Source organism: Anarrhichthys ocellatus, unplaced genomic scaffold (genome assembly GCF_004355925.1).
Source record: "Anarrhichthys ocellatus isolate YVR2014 unplaced genomic scaffold, GSC_Weel_1.0 scaffold23, whole genome shotgun sequence".
NCBI lineage: Eukaryota > Metazoa > Chordata > Actinopteri > Perciformes > Anarhichadidae > Anarrhichthys > Anarrhichthys ocellatus.
In genome coordinates, this window is record NW_022280053.1 from 5,982,449 (window position 1) to 5,998,072 (window position 15,624).

The 15,624-nt window shown below is 41.4% G+C and overlaps 2 protein-coding genes across 3 annotated transcripts; both read left to right on the forward strand.

Annotated features, from left to right (window-relative positions):
- Positions 1-6: 6 nt before the first annotated feature.
- sdad1 (SDA1 domain containing 1) lies at positions 7-6,522 on the forward strand. The gene is made up of 22 exons (XM_031860310.1): positions 7-1,016; positions 1,104-1,208; positions 1,395-1,493; positions 1,599-1,709; positions 2,345-2,416; positions 2,526-2,626; positions 2,713-2,770; positions 2,863-2,937; positions 3,049-3,150; positions 3,241-3,310; positions 3,409-3,512; positions 3,736-3,793; positions 3,877-3,935; positions 4,018-4,094; positions 4,253-4,350; positions 4,471-4,547; positions 4,652-4,781; positions 4,938-5,029; positions 5,208-5,395; positions 5,518-5,602; positions 6,080-6,241; positions 6,335-6,522. Exons 1-22 carry the CDS (start codon positions 927-929, stop codon positions 6,380-6,382), a joined length of 2,061 nt encoding a protein of 686 aa, XP_031716170.1. The 5' UTR covers positions 7-926; the 3' UTR covers positions 6,383-6,522.
- Positions 6,523-6,612: 90 nt separating this feature from the next.
- Positions 6,613-15,583, forward strand: klhl8 (kelch-like family member 8). Of its 2 annotated transcripts, XM_031860311.1 has the most exons (12): positions 6,613-7,646; positions 9,572-9,791; positions 10,103-10,164; positions 10,416-10,581; positions 10,703-11,023; positions 11,278-11,464; positions 11,777-11,920; positions 12,104-12,215; positions 12,319-12,487; positions 12,580-12,739; positions 13,279-13,480; positions 13,686-15,583. In XM_031860311.1, exons 2-12 carry the CDS (start codon positions 9,594-9,596, stop codon positions 13,807-13,809), a joined length of 1,845 nt encoding a protein of 614 aa, XP_031716171.1. In that variant the 5' UTR covers positions 6,613-7,646; positions 9,572-9,593; the 3' UTR covers positions 13,810-15,583. The 2 variants fall into 2 exon arrangements, with proteins under 2 accessions (XP_031716171.1, XP_031716172.1); XM_031860312.1 differs by lacking the exon at positions 13,686-15,583 and having other exon boundaries at positions 12,580-12,788; positions 13,279-13,331.
- The last annotated feature ends 41 nt before the right edge of the window (positions 15,584-15,624 follow it).

The following is a 15,624-nucleotide window of genomic DNA, read 5'->3' on the forward strand; positions in this document are numbered from 1 at the left end:
GACTGTGAAGGCATGTTTTAACGTGACATTGAAAGAGTTGATTTACACATCCCAAAGGTATTAACATGTCATTCTGATTCTTTTAGAATTGCAGATGTGCACTAAACCTTGCCCATTATTGTAATGTACTTTCATTCAGCTTGGACTGTAATGCGTTATATTCATCTCCAAGCCGAGGGGACATACACCAGAAGTAAACTTCTCATGCTCCCTCAAAACAAACACCTTCATGCCCATTTCTTTCAGTTGGTGTGGAGCTCTAACTTCATTTTCTTTACCGTAGTTAGTTGCAGAGTTCATAAACATACACTTTTTTTTTTTTATTGAAACACCTATTGCACGCACAGAAAAATCCCAACAATATACATACATACGGTTTGTAAACACTTCAGGAATAATAAGTATTTCATTGGGTAATTAAGCATTGAGTCGGTTTTGTTCTTTCTCCACACATACAACTAAAAGGCCATGCTGGCGGTACAGATGTGATGATCATTAAACACAAAAAACATAGGAAGGATAAAAAATTGAGAAAACAAAACATTGCTATTTTTGGATACCACTCTGCAAAAATAAAGTGAATTTTGTCCTGAAGGTGGCACCAGAGGTACCGGCATGCTTTTACAAGAAAGGTTTATCCGCTGCAGGTGGCAATTTAATCTCATGTTCAGCTTTAGATAGAATGCTCTCAGCACATCATTATGCATTTAAAATCATTTAAACGTCCAAGAACAGCAGCGCATAAATAAATATCAACAATATGGTCAACAAAGTCACTCTTCAATAAAAGCGGAAGTGACGAAATATGACCGGAAGTAACTGCCACTGCAATTAAATGGCAGCCTACACATTTGCCACGCTTGCCCTGTAAACCGCTGCTTTTCTTAGTTTTCTCTCTACTTACTGGCAAAGACCCCTCTTCAAACATGTCCGGGCGAAACAACAACAAGCTGCCGAACAATTTGCCACAGCTGCAGAATCTTATAAAAAGAGATCCACAGTCATACGCAGATGAGGTAAGTGTTGTTAGCCAAACGCGCTAACGTTGTTAGCTAGCAGACTTTCTTCAGTGATTTATCGCTATGTTGTTGTGCCTTCCACAGTTTCAGCAGCAGTACCGACACTACCAGTCCAACATGCAGATCTTCAAACTGCAGCCTGACAAGCCGAACAAGGAGCTGGCAGAGCTTGTCATGTTTCTCGCCCAGGTACCGTGTTTAAGCTTGTATCCAATAGTGAGCTGCCACATACATATGGTGGAGTTTTGTGGTTGGATGTTTGCCTCTGAGAGTGGAAGTATTAAATGAGTAAATGTACTTGGTTGCATTCCAGCACTGCTATATTGTGTAGTATCTTCTTTAGGTTGTGTAATTAAAGTTCTTATTGTCCTTCAGGTTGGCCAATGCTACCCGCAGCAGCTGTCCACCTATCCACAAGAGCTGTCTGGGTTATTAATGAGTCACCACACAATGATAGAGTCAGACCTAAGAATGGTGAGACTATAAGTTACTGTCCATGTTATGAGTTTGTTGATATTCATGCAAATGGCATGTCTGTTAGTGTTGACATGTTTTTTTTTTGTTTCCTGTCTTTGTCAGACTTTCTGCAAAGCGCTGATTCTTTTGAGGAACAAAAATCTAATCGACCCCACCAGCCTCCTGGAGCTCTTCTTTGAGCTGCTGCGATGTCACGACAAACTTCTCAGAAAGGTTGGAGCTCTGCACTGCACTCAGCCCTCCAACATGTATTCTCTGTTCGTGTAGTCATGTAGCACTGCAACGATGAGGCGTCTAATCGATCGACAGAAAAAGAAACGCCAACTTTTTAGATGTTTAATTAATCGGCAAGTCATTTTTAATGCAAAAATGGCAGAAAATGCAGTTTTCAGCCTCGCAAATATGGAGATATTAAACTGAATATCTTTGGGTTTTTGGATGACGAAACAAAAACTTTTAAAGACATCACCTTTGACTTTGAGAAACGGAGATAGACATTTTAAAGACCCAACAATTAATTGATAAATCTAGAATATAATCAGTGGAATAATTGATATTGAAAATAACTGTTAGTTGCAGCCCTATTATTGAATTGTTTCCATGAAATTGTAGACGCACATTCATAGAGTCTGCTCTTATAGTTTCTAATTAGAAGAGTAGAAGGTGAATTTGTTGACAACTTGTATTTATGCTTACCATGTCTGATTTCCTCGTATAGCAATGAATCTATAATTGACAGACGTACTGGCTTTTCTTCTGTACTCGTATGTTTAATTGTTGACTTGTGCTCTTTTAATGTTTCCCTCTTCCCCTTTCAGAAGTAAACATTTGCTTCTCTCTCCCCGCAGACACTGTACACACACATTGTGGCAGACATCAAAAACATCAATGCCAAGCACAAAAACAACAAAGTTAACACAGTAAGTACACACACTCGCACGTGTTCACGTTTTCATGTTTGACTACAGCAGCTTTGAATAGTCACCGCTCCCTGTCTGTGTGATGATGTGATACTGTTGTGTGTTTCAGACGTTACAGAACTTCATGTACACCATGCTGAGAGACAATAACCCCCTGGCAGCAAAGATCTCTTTAGACGTAATGGTGGAGCTTTACAAGAGAAACATATGGTGGGGTTTGTTTACACTGAACTCACTTTACACATTCTTATTTTTTGCTTCTTTAGGCTGATTGTCTTTTTTTGTTTGTGTCGCAGGAATGATACCAAAACAGTTAATGTCATAACTACAGCGTGCTTCTCCAAGGTTACAAAGGTATGTTTGCTCCCAATGAAAGCAATGCTTTGCTCATTATATTGCACAAGTGGCAGCCCTGTGCATTCTCACCTGCCTCTCTTCCTGTTTAGATCGTTGTTGCCGGTCTTAAATTCTTTCTGGGCAAAGATGAGGATGAGAAAAATTCAGATGATTCAGACTCGGAGGCAAGTACCAAAAATATGTACAAATTATACCTTTTCTCATTCCAGAATGTCATTTTTGTTTAGTGCATATTTAAGATATGTGTTTTGTTGAGAATCAGTCTTGTCTTGCAGGCGGAGGGACCATCAGTCCGAGACGTGAAGGTGAGATACTCCACTGGCAAGAAAACCTCCAAAAACAAGAAGAAGATGGAAAAGGCGATGAAAGTCCTCAAGGTACCGCTCTTGTAACTACTATGTCATGACTCGTATTGTGTCACTTGTGTTCGAATGAATAACGTTCATTGTTTTGACTCTATTGTGCAGAAACACAAGAAAAAGAAGAAGGTGGAAGTGTTCAATTTCTCTGCTATTCATCTCATTCATGATCCGCAAGGTAGACTCACCGGTCTTCTCCACAACATCTGCAGCACAAAGAATTTGTTCAGGGCTTTTTTGTGCAACAATTTACATGAAACATCTGTTTTTACAAAGATTTCTCTGAGAAACTCTTGAAGCAGTTGGAAGCCTCTAAAGAGCGCTTCGAGGTGAAGATCATGATGATGGAGTTCATATCCAGACTGGTTGGAATCCACGAGGTGAGTGACGTGGCTCTCATCAGCTAGTTTGTGCACTCCTTGGTGGCAGATGACTTGCTGTAGAACTGGCCCTCGTAAATATTGGCAGAATTTACATGAATAATATGCAGGAGAAGCTTTGCCAGCATTTTTTTTTCAAGGGTAGTACTCGGCAGTAACGACATCTAAGCCGTTCTGACTGCCAGAGTTATAGGAATAATAATAATACTCTGTTCTTTTCCAGCTCTTCCTCTTCAACTATTATGCCTTTATTCAGAGGTTTCTACAGCCCCATCAAAGAGGTAAAAATAACTCCCAATTAAGTGAATGAAAGTGTTTTGACCTCTGTTGACGAGATGTTTTTAACAAACTGTTGCCTTTCCAGAGGTGACAAAGATTCTCCTGTGTGTGGCCCAGGCTTCCCATCAACTCGTCCCACCAGAGGTACATGAAGATCCATCTATTCTGTGAGGATGTAACGTAAGGATTCCTGTATAAACCTTCTCACACGTTCCCACTTGTGCAGATCATCGAACCCGTAATCATGACCATCGCCAACAACTTTGTGACGGAGAGAAACTCTGGGGAGGTCATGACTGTGGGGTGAGTAGCAGCCGTGTCTACTTTCTGGTTTCAGTTATCAAACGTTTGCGTGGATTGAAATGTTCAAACCAGAAATACAACTTCCATATATTTTTTTTAAATGTAGCTCCCATGCCAAAGCTAACTTTACCTTAAATTCAACACCTTTTTGTATCAAGCATCAACGCCATCAAAGAAGTGACAGCCCGCTGTCCGCTCGCCATCACTGAGGACTTGCTGCAGGACCTGGCTCAGTACAAGATCCACAAAGACAAGAGTCAGTCTGTTTTTCTGGCCTTTGTACTTAAACCACAAATCTGAATGCACTAAGGAGTTGTGCATATATGTGCATGTATATTCACTCACAAAACATGTGATTCTGTCTATTTGCGTTCAGATGTGATGATGTCTGCCAGAGGACTGATCCAGCTCTTCAGGAGTCTTAATCCACAGATGCTGCACAAGAGGGACAGGGTGAGCCAAGACTTTTACTGAAAAACACAACAACCACTTTAAAAATAACCCTTTTTTGTTGTTGCATTCAACAAATGTAAATAATTGTGCCATTTGTTGTCCAGGGGAGACCCACAGAAGCATCGACAGAGGCCAAGATCAAAGACTACGGAGAGCTGGAGGCTAAAGATTACATTCCTGGAGCTGAAGTCCTGGAGGTGGAGGAGGGGAACAAAGAGGGAGAGGAAGGCGGAGGTGAGCAGCTTTTTTTTTTTTTTTTTTTTTTTTTTTTTCTTCTTCTTATTGAATTTATAGGATTTGATTACAGGGGCTGAACTGGTCATAATCCAGTGTGTCCATGTGTGTATAGAGATGATCAATATTTGGCACATTTTTCATATTGTACAACAGATGGCTGGGAGAGCGCCAGTATGAGTGGTGATGATGAAGATGGGGAGTGGGTGGATGTTCACCACTCGGCGGATGAAGAAACAGGAGAAATGGTGAGAATATAACTGGATAGTTTATTCAATTAAATTTTATTTTGTATAGCCCAAAATCACAAATTTGCCTCAGAGGGCTTTACAAGCTGATGGTTCATTTTGTTTGGCATCTTGGTTTTAATATAAGGTGTGTGTGTGTGTGTGTGTGTGTGTGTGTGTGTGTGTGTGTGTGTGTAAGGCGGAGAAGCTTCAGAATATGCCAGTCGAGGAAAGGAAAGCCAAAGCAGCAGCGGTCAGCGGCAGCAGGCTCCTCACTCAAGATGACTTCAAGAAGATCCGTCTGGTCCAGCTGGCTAAGGAGGTCAATGGTGCACCAGGCAAAGGCCAGAAGAGGACAAATGTGGACCTCGAAGAAGAGGACAACAGGTTAGAAAGCTATTTCAACAAAGAGCTTAAAGCATCATTTACAGAGATTAAATTGGTGTGTGTGTGGGTAAAGATAGAAGATCATACTGAGGTTTTTGCTTCTTTTTTCCCAAATCCTTAAGAGGGGAGGTGCTGACTTTGAGGAACATTGAGAAACTGCATAAGAAACCAAAGGCAGACAAGGAAACGCGCCTGGCAACAGCAATGGTAAAACTCTAATGCTATACCTGTAGGGTGATTTGAACTATTCCGATAGTGAGTTACTCATGGATGCTAAAACACTGTGGACTCTGAAAAATAGAATCTGCACACTAGATAATGCCTCTAAAGAAGAGCTTGACCCTCGAACGTCACAGGTGGTAATTAAATATATGTTCATGGGAGCATTATCTAGCGTGAGGAATCTATATTTTTCCGTCTTTTAAAATGTTCTTTTGTGCAGCCTGGAATATTTTCGTCTAGATGTGCGACTTTTGTAACTATTAGCCTGCTGATTATGTTCTTGATGAATCGTTTGGTCTATAAAATGTCAAAACAAAGAAAAACAGAACTATAGTTTTACTAATACTGAACACTAAAAAAAACAGCAAATATTATTTTCTTTGGAGTAATTTTCTGTCGATCAAGAAATTTGTTGATCAACTAGCCATTTCAGCTCTAACGATGTGTTTTTGATTTTTCAAGGCGGGACGGCCCGACCGCAAGGATTTTGTCAAAAAGCATACCAAGCTGAACCCACACGCCGGCACCAGCAACAGGGAGAAGAGGAAGACGAAGAACTTCATGATGATGAGACACAGTCAGAATGTCAGAACAAAAGGCAAACGCTCCTTCAGAGACAAACAGGTAGGTCACACCTGTCAGAAATAGCTGCTGTATTTGACTGTTTTTAATATAAGTGGCATTTGAACTCGAAATATTTTTGATTTGCTCGTCCAGATTGCTCTACGGGATGCGCTCCTGAAAAAGAAGAAGCAGTACAAGTAGGACACACGGACATAATGTTATATTTGCTTCGTGGTGGCCATCGCACGGTGACAGTGACAAATAATATTGAACTTCAAGTAGCTTGCTGGTGAACTGCATACATTTACTCTGCTCTGAAATAAAACATTTTTGGATAATTATTGTGTGACGGTTTCTGTGTGGGTGTAGGTCTCATTGTAATGTTTGGCTTCTCTTACTTCCTTTGGCCTCACACTGATCGCAGTTTGAATTCCAAGAAAATTATGTATTTCAGTAATTTAAAGTAAAATGGTCTGGGTGTTCTTTTTGGACAGTTTTTACCCCCTTTAGAGTTAGATAGTTAGATAAACAAAGTAGCACCATTTATCTGAGAACACAACCTAGTTATCTGTAAATCTTTAACCTTAAACTGCGCATTTTTTGTGCCAAGTCTTTGTTTTAATCTGATCCCATTCAAAGAAAAGTATTAATAGAAAACATACCTTTTTGTTAAGAACTGTTTTAACACTGCTGTGATGATGGTTTCAAGCTAATTGTGATTTTTCAGGACTATATATTTTATGTCTATGGGTGTGGACCCCACAAATTATGTTTTGAGGATATGTATTTTTTCATATTGGAGTATAACATCTGTCCACATTAATGACCTGTTTTCAATATGTGTTTACAGCTGAAATATGCAGATGCTGCACTGACAGTAAATGTAACTCAAATCAGGATCTGACGGTGTTAATGTATAATTTTAGCCAAGATTTGATTGGCCAATATAGTTTTATAATAACTAATTACAGTAACATTTCCCTATTTTGAACATTATGCTGTAGTCTAGTGCCTTATTTTTAACAGGTCAGTGTAATTTACTGGAACACTTCTACAGGAAGGCAGAAGACAAAATAAGAGAAATCATAACTAAAGAATGTGACACTATTTATATCAACTTCGACATTGTTTATCAATAGTTATTGCTTTCGGTAAATAAATCACATAGAGCCCTCTAAGCATTACCGCATACCCTCTGTGTGAAGTTTATTGAAAAATGTGTTACACTTCGATGTTTCACTGATCAGCTTCAGAAACAAAAGACGAGACCATCTTAATTAAAACTGGCAGATTTTCACCGGCATTATGAGCTTCTAGATGGCATTTAATCTTGTTCTTTCAGCTGTTGGTCAGGTAATGTCTTAAAACTACAATACCCATGAGGCACCTGGAATCACAACAAACGTGCCAATGCCAAACATTCCGCTCAATGAAACCGGCATCTTAATTCTCCCTACGACATGAGGTATCTAAATTAAATATGTTTAACTTAACGCAGCGATTATTAAATGTTATTTGTTGCATTTGTACATTTCGTATTTCCGCCATAACTAAATCGGTGTCTTTCCCTGCCAGCTAATGTTAGCTCTCGGATGCGACTCTGCTTGCTAGTTGCTGTTAGCAAACAAGCTAGTGATCTGTTAGCGTTAATCTCGTAACACACTGTTGACGTGTGATTGTGTTTCATGTTTTACATTCGATCTCAACTTTTCTCCACAGTTGTGCCCGATATTACGCACTTATCTGGCTGTGATAAATACAAGTATTTATTTGTATCGTACACCAAAACATTGACACGTGCAAATACTTTTAACGTTAATGGCATCTGTAGAGTAGATGCTAGCTAACGTTTACATTTAACAGCTAACGCTAACTAGCTTGTTGTAAATTATGTGATATTAGCAGTATCGTTATAGCTGCTGTCTTATCCTTCCCTATCTCCATATTCTATTATGCCCTCGAGTAGCTGTTAAAACATCTTGATGACATATATGTGTCACCTTATTGTACATGTGTAGGACTAAAGTTAGTGAGGACTAAAGTTGCACTACATTCAGACTGCATAAACGGAACTGTTTATGTGATATGAAGGTCTTTAAAATGCTTTAAACTATTTTTCCAGCTGACTACATAGCAAGTAGTCCTTGACATGGATCACTCTTTATCACAAGCTGATCTCAACCTCAATCTCCTAAAAGGTGGTGAGGGAAGTATAGTGATCAAGTGTGCAGGAAGAGAGCATATTAGTTGGGTTATTCCTTTCACAATACTCTGATCGAAGGCCAACCCATGGAAACACAGCATAGTGTAGTTCCTGTGTGCCTTTAAAACACTCGTCTCTTGTGTACCTTTCTACCAAATGTGGTCCCTTCTGTATGCAGATGGCAGATGCATAAAAAACAGGTATGAATATAAAAAGAGGTTGCTGTCGGCACATACTGTTTTTCCCGTTTTGTACTCAGTGGAGTTGAGTTGTGCGATACATCTGTCGTTAAATTATTGACACTCTCGCTCCTCATAAATTATACAACAGACGATGTTATCATCTTAAGGCCATGAAAGTGTTCCCGAATCTGCCTTTGCAATATTCCCTCAATTCGAAGTCCCCCACATGTGGTTTTCAAAGATGAAGCATACCCACAAGTGTAATAGAACAGAAGTGGGGGGAGAGAGAGCCTTTGATCTCTAGATGTTTCTGCTGGTATAGCTGAGAGGACTAGTGATGAGGGGCGATACACTGAGTCTATTCAGCTTCAGAGACATAAAGCTTAATAGAGAGACAGTACATCATCTGTAAGGTGTGGGTGGAGCTTTGGACTCTGGCTGTCTGCTCTCAGTATTTCTGTGACATAAACACTGTGGACATTTTTCATCTGATTCAGCAATAGGTAGGAATTTGCATGGGTTTTTGATTGCACAGTATTCTCTGCATGGTGTGTCACGTTAGCTCGGAGGAATGTGCCTGTCCTGTTATGTCTCTCCGGTCTCTGCTAAATGAGTAAAGGGGAAGTGACGCTGAGGGGGGGGGATTACTGACCAAACTTGTTCAGCTGGAAAGCAGTGTCCTCCACCACTAATGTCCCTTTTTGTTTCCTCCATTGAAGCCTGTAGAATGTTATTTGCACTGAGTTGGGGTTTCATTTAAATTGCAAGTTATTCTTGCATGGCACAGTCAATGGTGGTGAAAATCTGGCCTGCTTATTGATCGGGATGGGCGACAATACCCATCAATATCAAATCAACAAAGATACAAATCTTTACAGCTGAGGTGCTCAAACCAGGGAATGACATGATGAATTTAATAGTTGTTGCTGATTATTTCCTCTCAATTCTACTGATTGAATCATTGATTGAGTGATTCTTTCTGTCAAACCCTCGTCTCTCTTCTAGGTGTTGTTACCTGTAGCCAGCTATGGCACCAGGGGATATGGTGCAAGACCACGCCAAGCAGCTGAAGCCCAAGGACAAGCGGCCTGTGACCAGGACATCGAAAGCAGATTGTGAGCCCGACGGGTCCTTTGTCTTTGAGGCTCATGAGGCTTGGAAGGACTTCCACAACTCCCTCAGGCATTTCTATGAAGTAGGAGAGCTCTGCGACGTCACGCTGAAGGTGGGTCACTCGGTGAGGGCTCGAGGGAAGAGCGAGATTTGTTCGTCTTCTATTTATATTTCAGCTGATCTTTGTTTTCCGTATAATCAGGTGAAAGGCTGTGATTTCACAAAGAATATTTTATAGATGTGAGCGTAATTAATCTAAATTTAAGTTGAGTGTTGTTGTTTTTTGTTTTACTTTGAATCCCTAAATATTTGCTGTAATCACAGTCGTACTGTGGAGATTAATAAACGGTGAGATTATTAATGCTGTATACAGGTGGGTCTTGTTTCCTGTTTTGTTTTTTTTAAACATGTCTCTTTTTGTAGGTTGGCAGTAGGATGATACCATGCCACAAGCTAGTGCTGGCTTGTGTTATCCCTTACTTCAGGTATGTTACATTTTATGTTTTATTTTTTTGACTTGGCCTATAACTGCATTCTTCACTACAGCACGGACCAAGAGTTTTTTCTTACTAGTGGACATTCAATCTGCACAATGATTCAAGTCAGCGATTCTGACAAAAAAAAAAGACAATTTCCTTTTTATAAACTAAAATGTAATGCTTGTGACAGCCCTAATGGATTGTCATCAGGTACAGCATTAACACACTTGTTGTCTATGTGGCTATTTCTTCCTCAGGGCCATGTTCCTCTCAGAGATGTCCGAGGCCAAGCAGGAACTGATCGAGATCAAGGACTTTGATGGCGATGCCATCCAGGACCTGGTGCATTTTGCCTACTCCTCCAAGCTCACGTTAACTGTGGACAATGTCCAGCCCCTGCTTTATGCTGCCTGCATCCTTCAGGTAAAGAAATGCACGTTATCTTACATAAAGGGTTCTCCATTGAAAGGTTAAGCGTGATAATGCTTCCCTTTTTAAGCAATTCACTTCTTTATTTACTTCATTACTGCTTGAATCTTATCAGGTGGAGCTGGTAGCGAGAGCCTGTTGTGAGTACATGAAGGCCCACTTTCACCCCACCAACTGCCTGGCGGTACGCACCTTCGCTGAGAGCCACAATCGCGTGGACCTGATGGACATGGCCGACCGCTATGCCTGCGAACACTTCACTGAGGTGGTGGACTGTGAGGACTTTACTTCCGTGTCTCCCCAGCACTTGCGCACATTGTTGTCCTCTGGCGAGCTCAACATCCATTCAGAGACACAGGTGTACAATGCAGCGGTGAAATGGCTGAAGGCAAACCCACAGCACCACGAGGCCTGGCTGGACCAGATCATGTCTCAGGTTAGAGAGTTCACAGCTTAAAGGTACCGCAGGGTGTGTGGGTTAGCTTACGTACGTTAGTGCTGCATCTTCCTGAATTCAAAAGTTTGTTGTGTTTGGAAGTACCTCTAGACTTTACCACCTAGTTTACTGATTGCCTGAAGGTAACGCTACATCACTGTGTAAAATGTGTGTTACATGTGTGTTACATATGCGTTCACAGCTTTACGTAATCACGTTTACAACCACAATACAATGTCTGGTCTCTCCTTCAGGTGCGCCTCCCCCTGCTCCCGGTAGAGTTCCTGACTGGAACGGTGGCGAAGGACGAGATGGTTAAAGGTAACCTCAGTTGTCGCGACCTGATGGACGAAGCCAGGAACTACCACCTGCACTTCAGCAACAAGGTGGTGCTGGACTTTGAGTATTCAGTTCGTACCATACCCCGGAAACACACTGCAGGTAGTACTTATATGGTTTGGCTTTAAAAACATATAACAACAGATTTTATGGCATTTGCACTTTTTTTTTAGCACCCCAGAAACACACAGCTACATGCATGAAACCAAATGCTTTTCTTAGTGTTAATGTGTTGTAACAGCTACAGGCTTAGTCTTAACTTAATTAGATTTACAATAATATAAAAAACTTCTCATTTACAGAAAGGTTGTCGTATTTTCTTTGTATATTTTTCCATAAAATGTTTATTCTGAGGTTCTTTGTGCTTAAAGTATGAAAGCCAACGCTTTGTTCTCTCCGACCATTTTCCCTCAGGGGTTTTGTTCTGTGTGGGTGGCCGGGGGGGTTCTGGTGACCCGTTTCGCAGCATCGAGTGTTACTCCATCACTAAGAACAGCTGGTTCTTTGGTCCTGAAATGAACAGCAGACGGCGTCACGTGGGAGTAATATCTGTAGGAGGTGAGACGGGTTACTGGTTTATATAATTAACTCCAGAAAGTGAGAGAGGCGGCATAGAAAGTTGAAGTTGCAACTCAGTTTATATAATATATACGTTTTATACAAATACAATAATATTTCCTGGTCAGGTCACGTGATCATAAAGACTCTCGTTCATATCTGTTTGATGTTGCTTTTCTTTAGGCAAGGTTTATGCTGTTGGCGGCCATGACGGTAGCGAACACTTGGGCAACATGGAGATGTTTGACCCCCTCACCAACAAGTGGATGATGAAAGCCTCCATGAACACCAAGAGGTACACAGACACTACAATATGCTCAATCAATCATATTGTCTTTAAATTTAGATGTAGTTATTTCCTGTTGTCTTAGTAAACGGACATGATGTGTGTTTCTCAGGAGGGGCATAGCCCTGGCCGCTCTTGGTGGTCCTATCTACGCCATCGGAGGTCTGGATGACAACTCCTGCTTCAACGATGTTGAGCGCTACGACATCGAAAGTGACTGCTGGAGCGCCGTGGCTCCGATGAACACTCCCAGAGGAGGAGTGGGGTCCGTTGCGTTGGGGGTAAGACTTCAAACGAAGGCCCATCAGTTGTGACTGATTTTATGTGATATCTATTCTGGACTTTACAGCTTTTATACCCGCTTCTTTGCCAGAGTTTCATGTACGCAGTGGGAGGCAACGATGGCGTGGCGTCCCTGTCCAGTGTGGAGCGGTTTAACCCGCACCTCAACAAGTGGACGGAGATCAGCGAGATGGGCCAGCGACGGGCTGGGAATGGAGTCAGCAAGCTCAACGGCTGCCTCTATGTAGTGGGTGAGAGGAATACATTCATCTCTTCAGATCGGATCACATGGGTTGCCAGGTACTGTTGGTACCAGATACTGATGTAGGCAAGATGTATTTTGTCTGTGACTGGAATTACTCATTTTGACAACCCGGGTCACATGCCTCCCTGACACACACACACACACACACCCTACGACTTTATACACAAATGTGTGAATCAGGAAAGGTGAAAGTTCATGTTTTGTAAAGCCATCTGGTAACTGATTAACAGCGTGAGGTTTTTATTGTACCACTGGAATTTGAAGAGTCATTCAAGGTTCATTAAAACGGGGCATTTTGCCAGGTCAGTAGCTGTGGCTCAGTATAGATACATGAAATCCTCTTCTCTTCAGTCTGCTCCATCAGCAACAACAGAATCATCCTCAGAGTGTTAGCGGTTAACACCTGGGCTATTGTAGTAAAATCATACATGCCAGTTTCCTGTATCACCCTTCAGCCGAGATACATTTCTTGTGATTTTTTTATTTTTTATTTTTTTATAATCCTCTCTCTCATTTTTCCTAAAGGCGGCTTTGATGACAATTCACCCCTGAGCTCCGTGGAGCGCTTTGACCCTCGAATGCACCGCTGGGAGTACGTGTCTGAGCTCACCACCCCGCGCGGGGGAGTCGGGGTGGCCACTGTAATGGGGAGAGTGTTCGCAGTCGGGGGTCACAACGGGAACATCTACCTGAACACAGTGGAGGCTTTTGAGCCTCGGATGAACAGGTGAGGAGGCGATGAATGAAGACTGTTTGCGATGTGTTTCTCAGGTATCGAGGATCCAATACCCCTAAAAACCCATCAGGATAAACTGTAGGGGGTTCCATGCATCAAGTCAGTGTGTCCAATAATTTAAAAGCTGCTGTATTGTTTAGGACTGTTAGAATGTCGTCTCATTATTATTTCGTTGTGCTTTTTGTTTGCTGTTCAGATGGGAGCTGGTGGGTTCGGTGTCTCACTGCCGGGCGGGAGCCGGAGTCGCCGTCTGCTCGTCTCACGTCAGCCAAATCAGAGACGTCGGCCAGGGCTCCAGCAACGTGGCCAACTGCATGTGACCGCCGCTCCACTTGTTCCCAGGTGACTGACTGCCAAGTCACCGTCCGGTCCGATCACTGCACGAGCACACACACATACACACAGCGAAGGAGGGATTTGGTCACTGTCTGAACATCAGCCTCAGTCAGTTTGTGGCTGATATGCGGTTTGCACACAGTGATCGAATAATGGTAGCGAGGTTCTGCTGACTTGAAGTGCACAACGGACACATCTGAAGTCTTCTCTGACACGACGACACACGTTCGAGACATTTCTCTTGACTCCTGCTGGTGTTTCTTTGCAATCAGTGACGTCTGTTCTTTGTACTGTATTTTTCTTTTGTTTGACTGCATTGACATAGTTTTGCCTTTTTTGTTAGGCAACATCACAGCTGAGCCTTTTAGTATTTGATACTAACGTCTCGGAACGAGAGGTGAGTTTTGGTCAACGGCGCATTATGAATGTGGACCGTACAGTAGGCCAGTATGAGAGCATTTCAAAGGTCTCTTCTCTGGTCTACTCGTTGGCTCTGCACTTCTTTTCCACAGAGATGTTTAAAATCACTAGATTTAACCCATTCTTTGCAGTGCAGCGTATGCAGTTAAAATGTTAACATTTTCATCAGTCAATCTGAAATCCAATGTTAAGATGTCAAATACGTTTCTAGGATTCCTGTGATCTTTTGCCACGATACGTGAGAACATCTGTTCGAGCAGTTAAGACTTTTTAAAAGGTGCGTTTCAGGATTATTCTATCAGCAGTTCCAGCTGCTGTAAGCTGGATCATATTGCAGCAGCTTTAGCCTGTAATTGTGTTTGAACAATCATTCAAGGTTAATTGGGACAAGTCATTCACTGGGTAGGACGTGACGGGTTCAAGGAATTGAACTGCTGCAAGTGCCAAACGAAAAGAAAAAAAAGAGAGTCAGCCGCTCTAGGAAGCTGTAGATGCACATCTGGTTCAACGCCCGCTGAATCCCGAGTGGCCTCAGAGTAGAGGACAGTTTGATGACTTTATACCTGAGAGTTGAGGACTGATCAGAGCAATACGGTGCACCGCTCAAGGTCTTTTTCAGTTGTGTTGTACAGAGATATGTTCAAACTGACGGGGACAGATATTCAATTTGAAGATTTGTGTTTGACGATAGCTGGACTGTCAGAAATCCTAATCGGAGTGCTTTTGGATGTGTATGAGATGCAGCTGAGGTTTGTCTCCGCAGATGGTTGCGTTTATATATTTTAATATATGGATATTTTGTACAATAAAATGGGTGTATCTTTGGTATTATCCTTTACTACACTGTCTAATCCATTGCTGTGCACTATTTTCATAGAATAGATGTGAAGTCTGAGTATATTTTTGTCCTAAATGGAGAATTTTACGTTATGAGTTAAAAGATGTTTATTTAACACACTTGCCGATTTCTGCCATTTCTATGAAAAATTTAATAATTTCTGGCAAGTGTTCTTCTCCTAATAGGAAATAGGTTGACAGAGTGATGACTTTAATACTGAAATGCTATATATGGTTATAATAGAAATAAACATATTATTGGACAGTTTGTGTACTGGCAATCATAATTTTGGTGCATATTATTAACCTGGTACATAATTTTTACTCTAAAACCCGAAGAAAAAAAAACTTTGTTAGCCAATGAGCCAGAAACTTCTTTTCTAAGTCTTTTGTAAATTTGACTGTACTTTGTTGTTCTTTCTCCTCCTGACTGCTTCCATCCTGTGTTTTTGTTTACCTGGTATTGGTATAAATTGGTACAATAAAGTTATGTGTAAAGTTTAATAGTGGGATTTCTCTTTTTTTTTTCCGGTAACAAATTT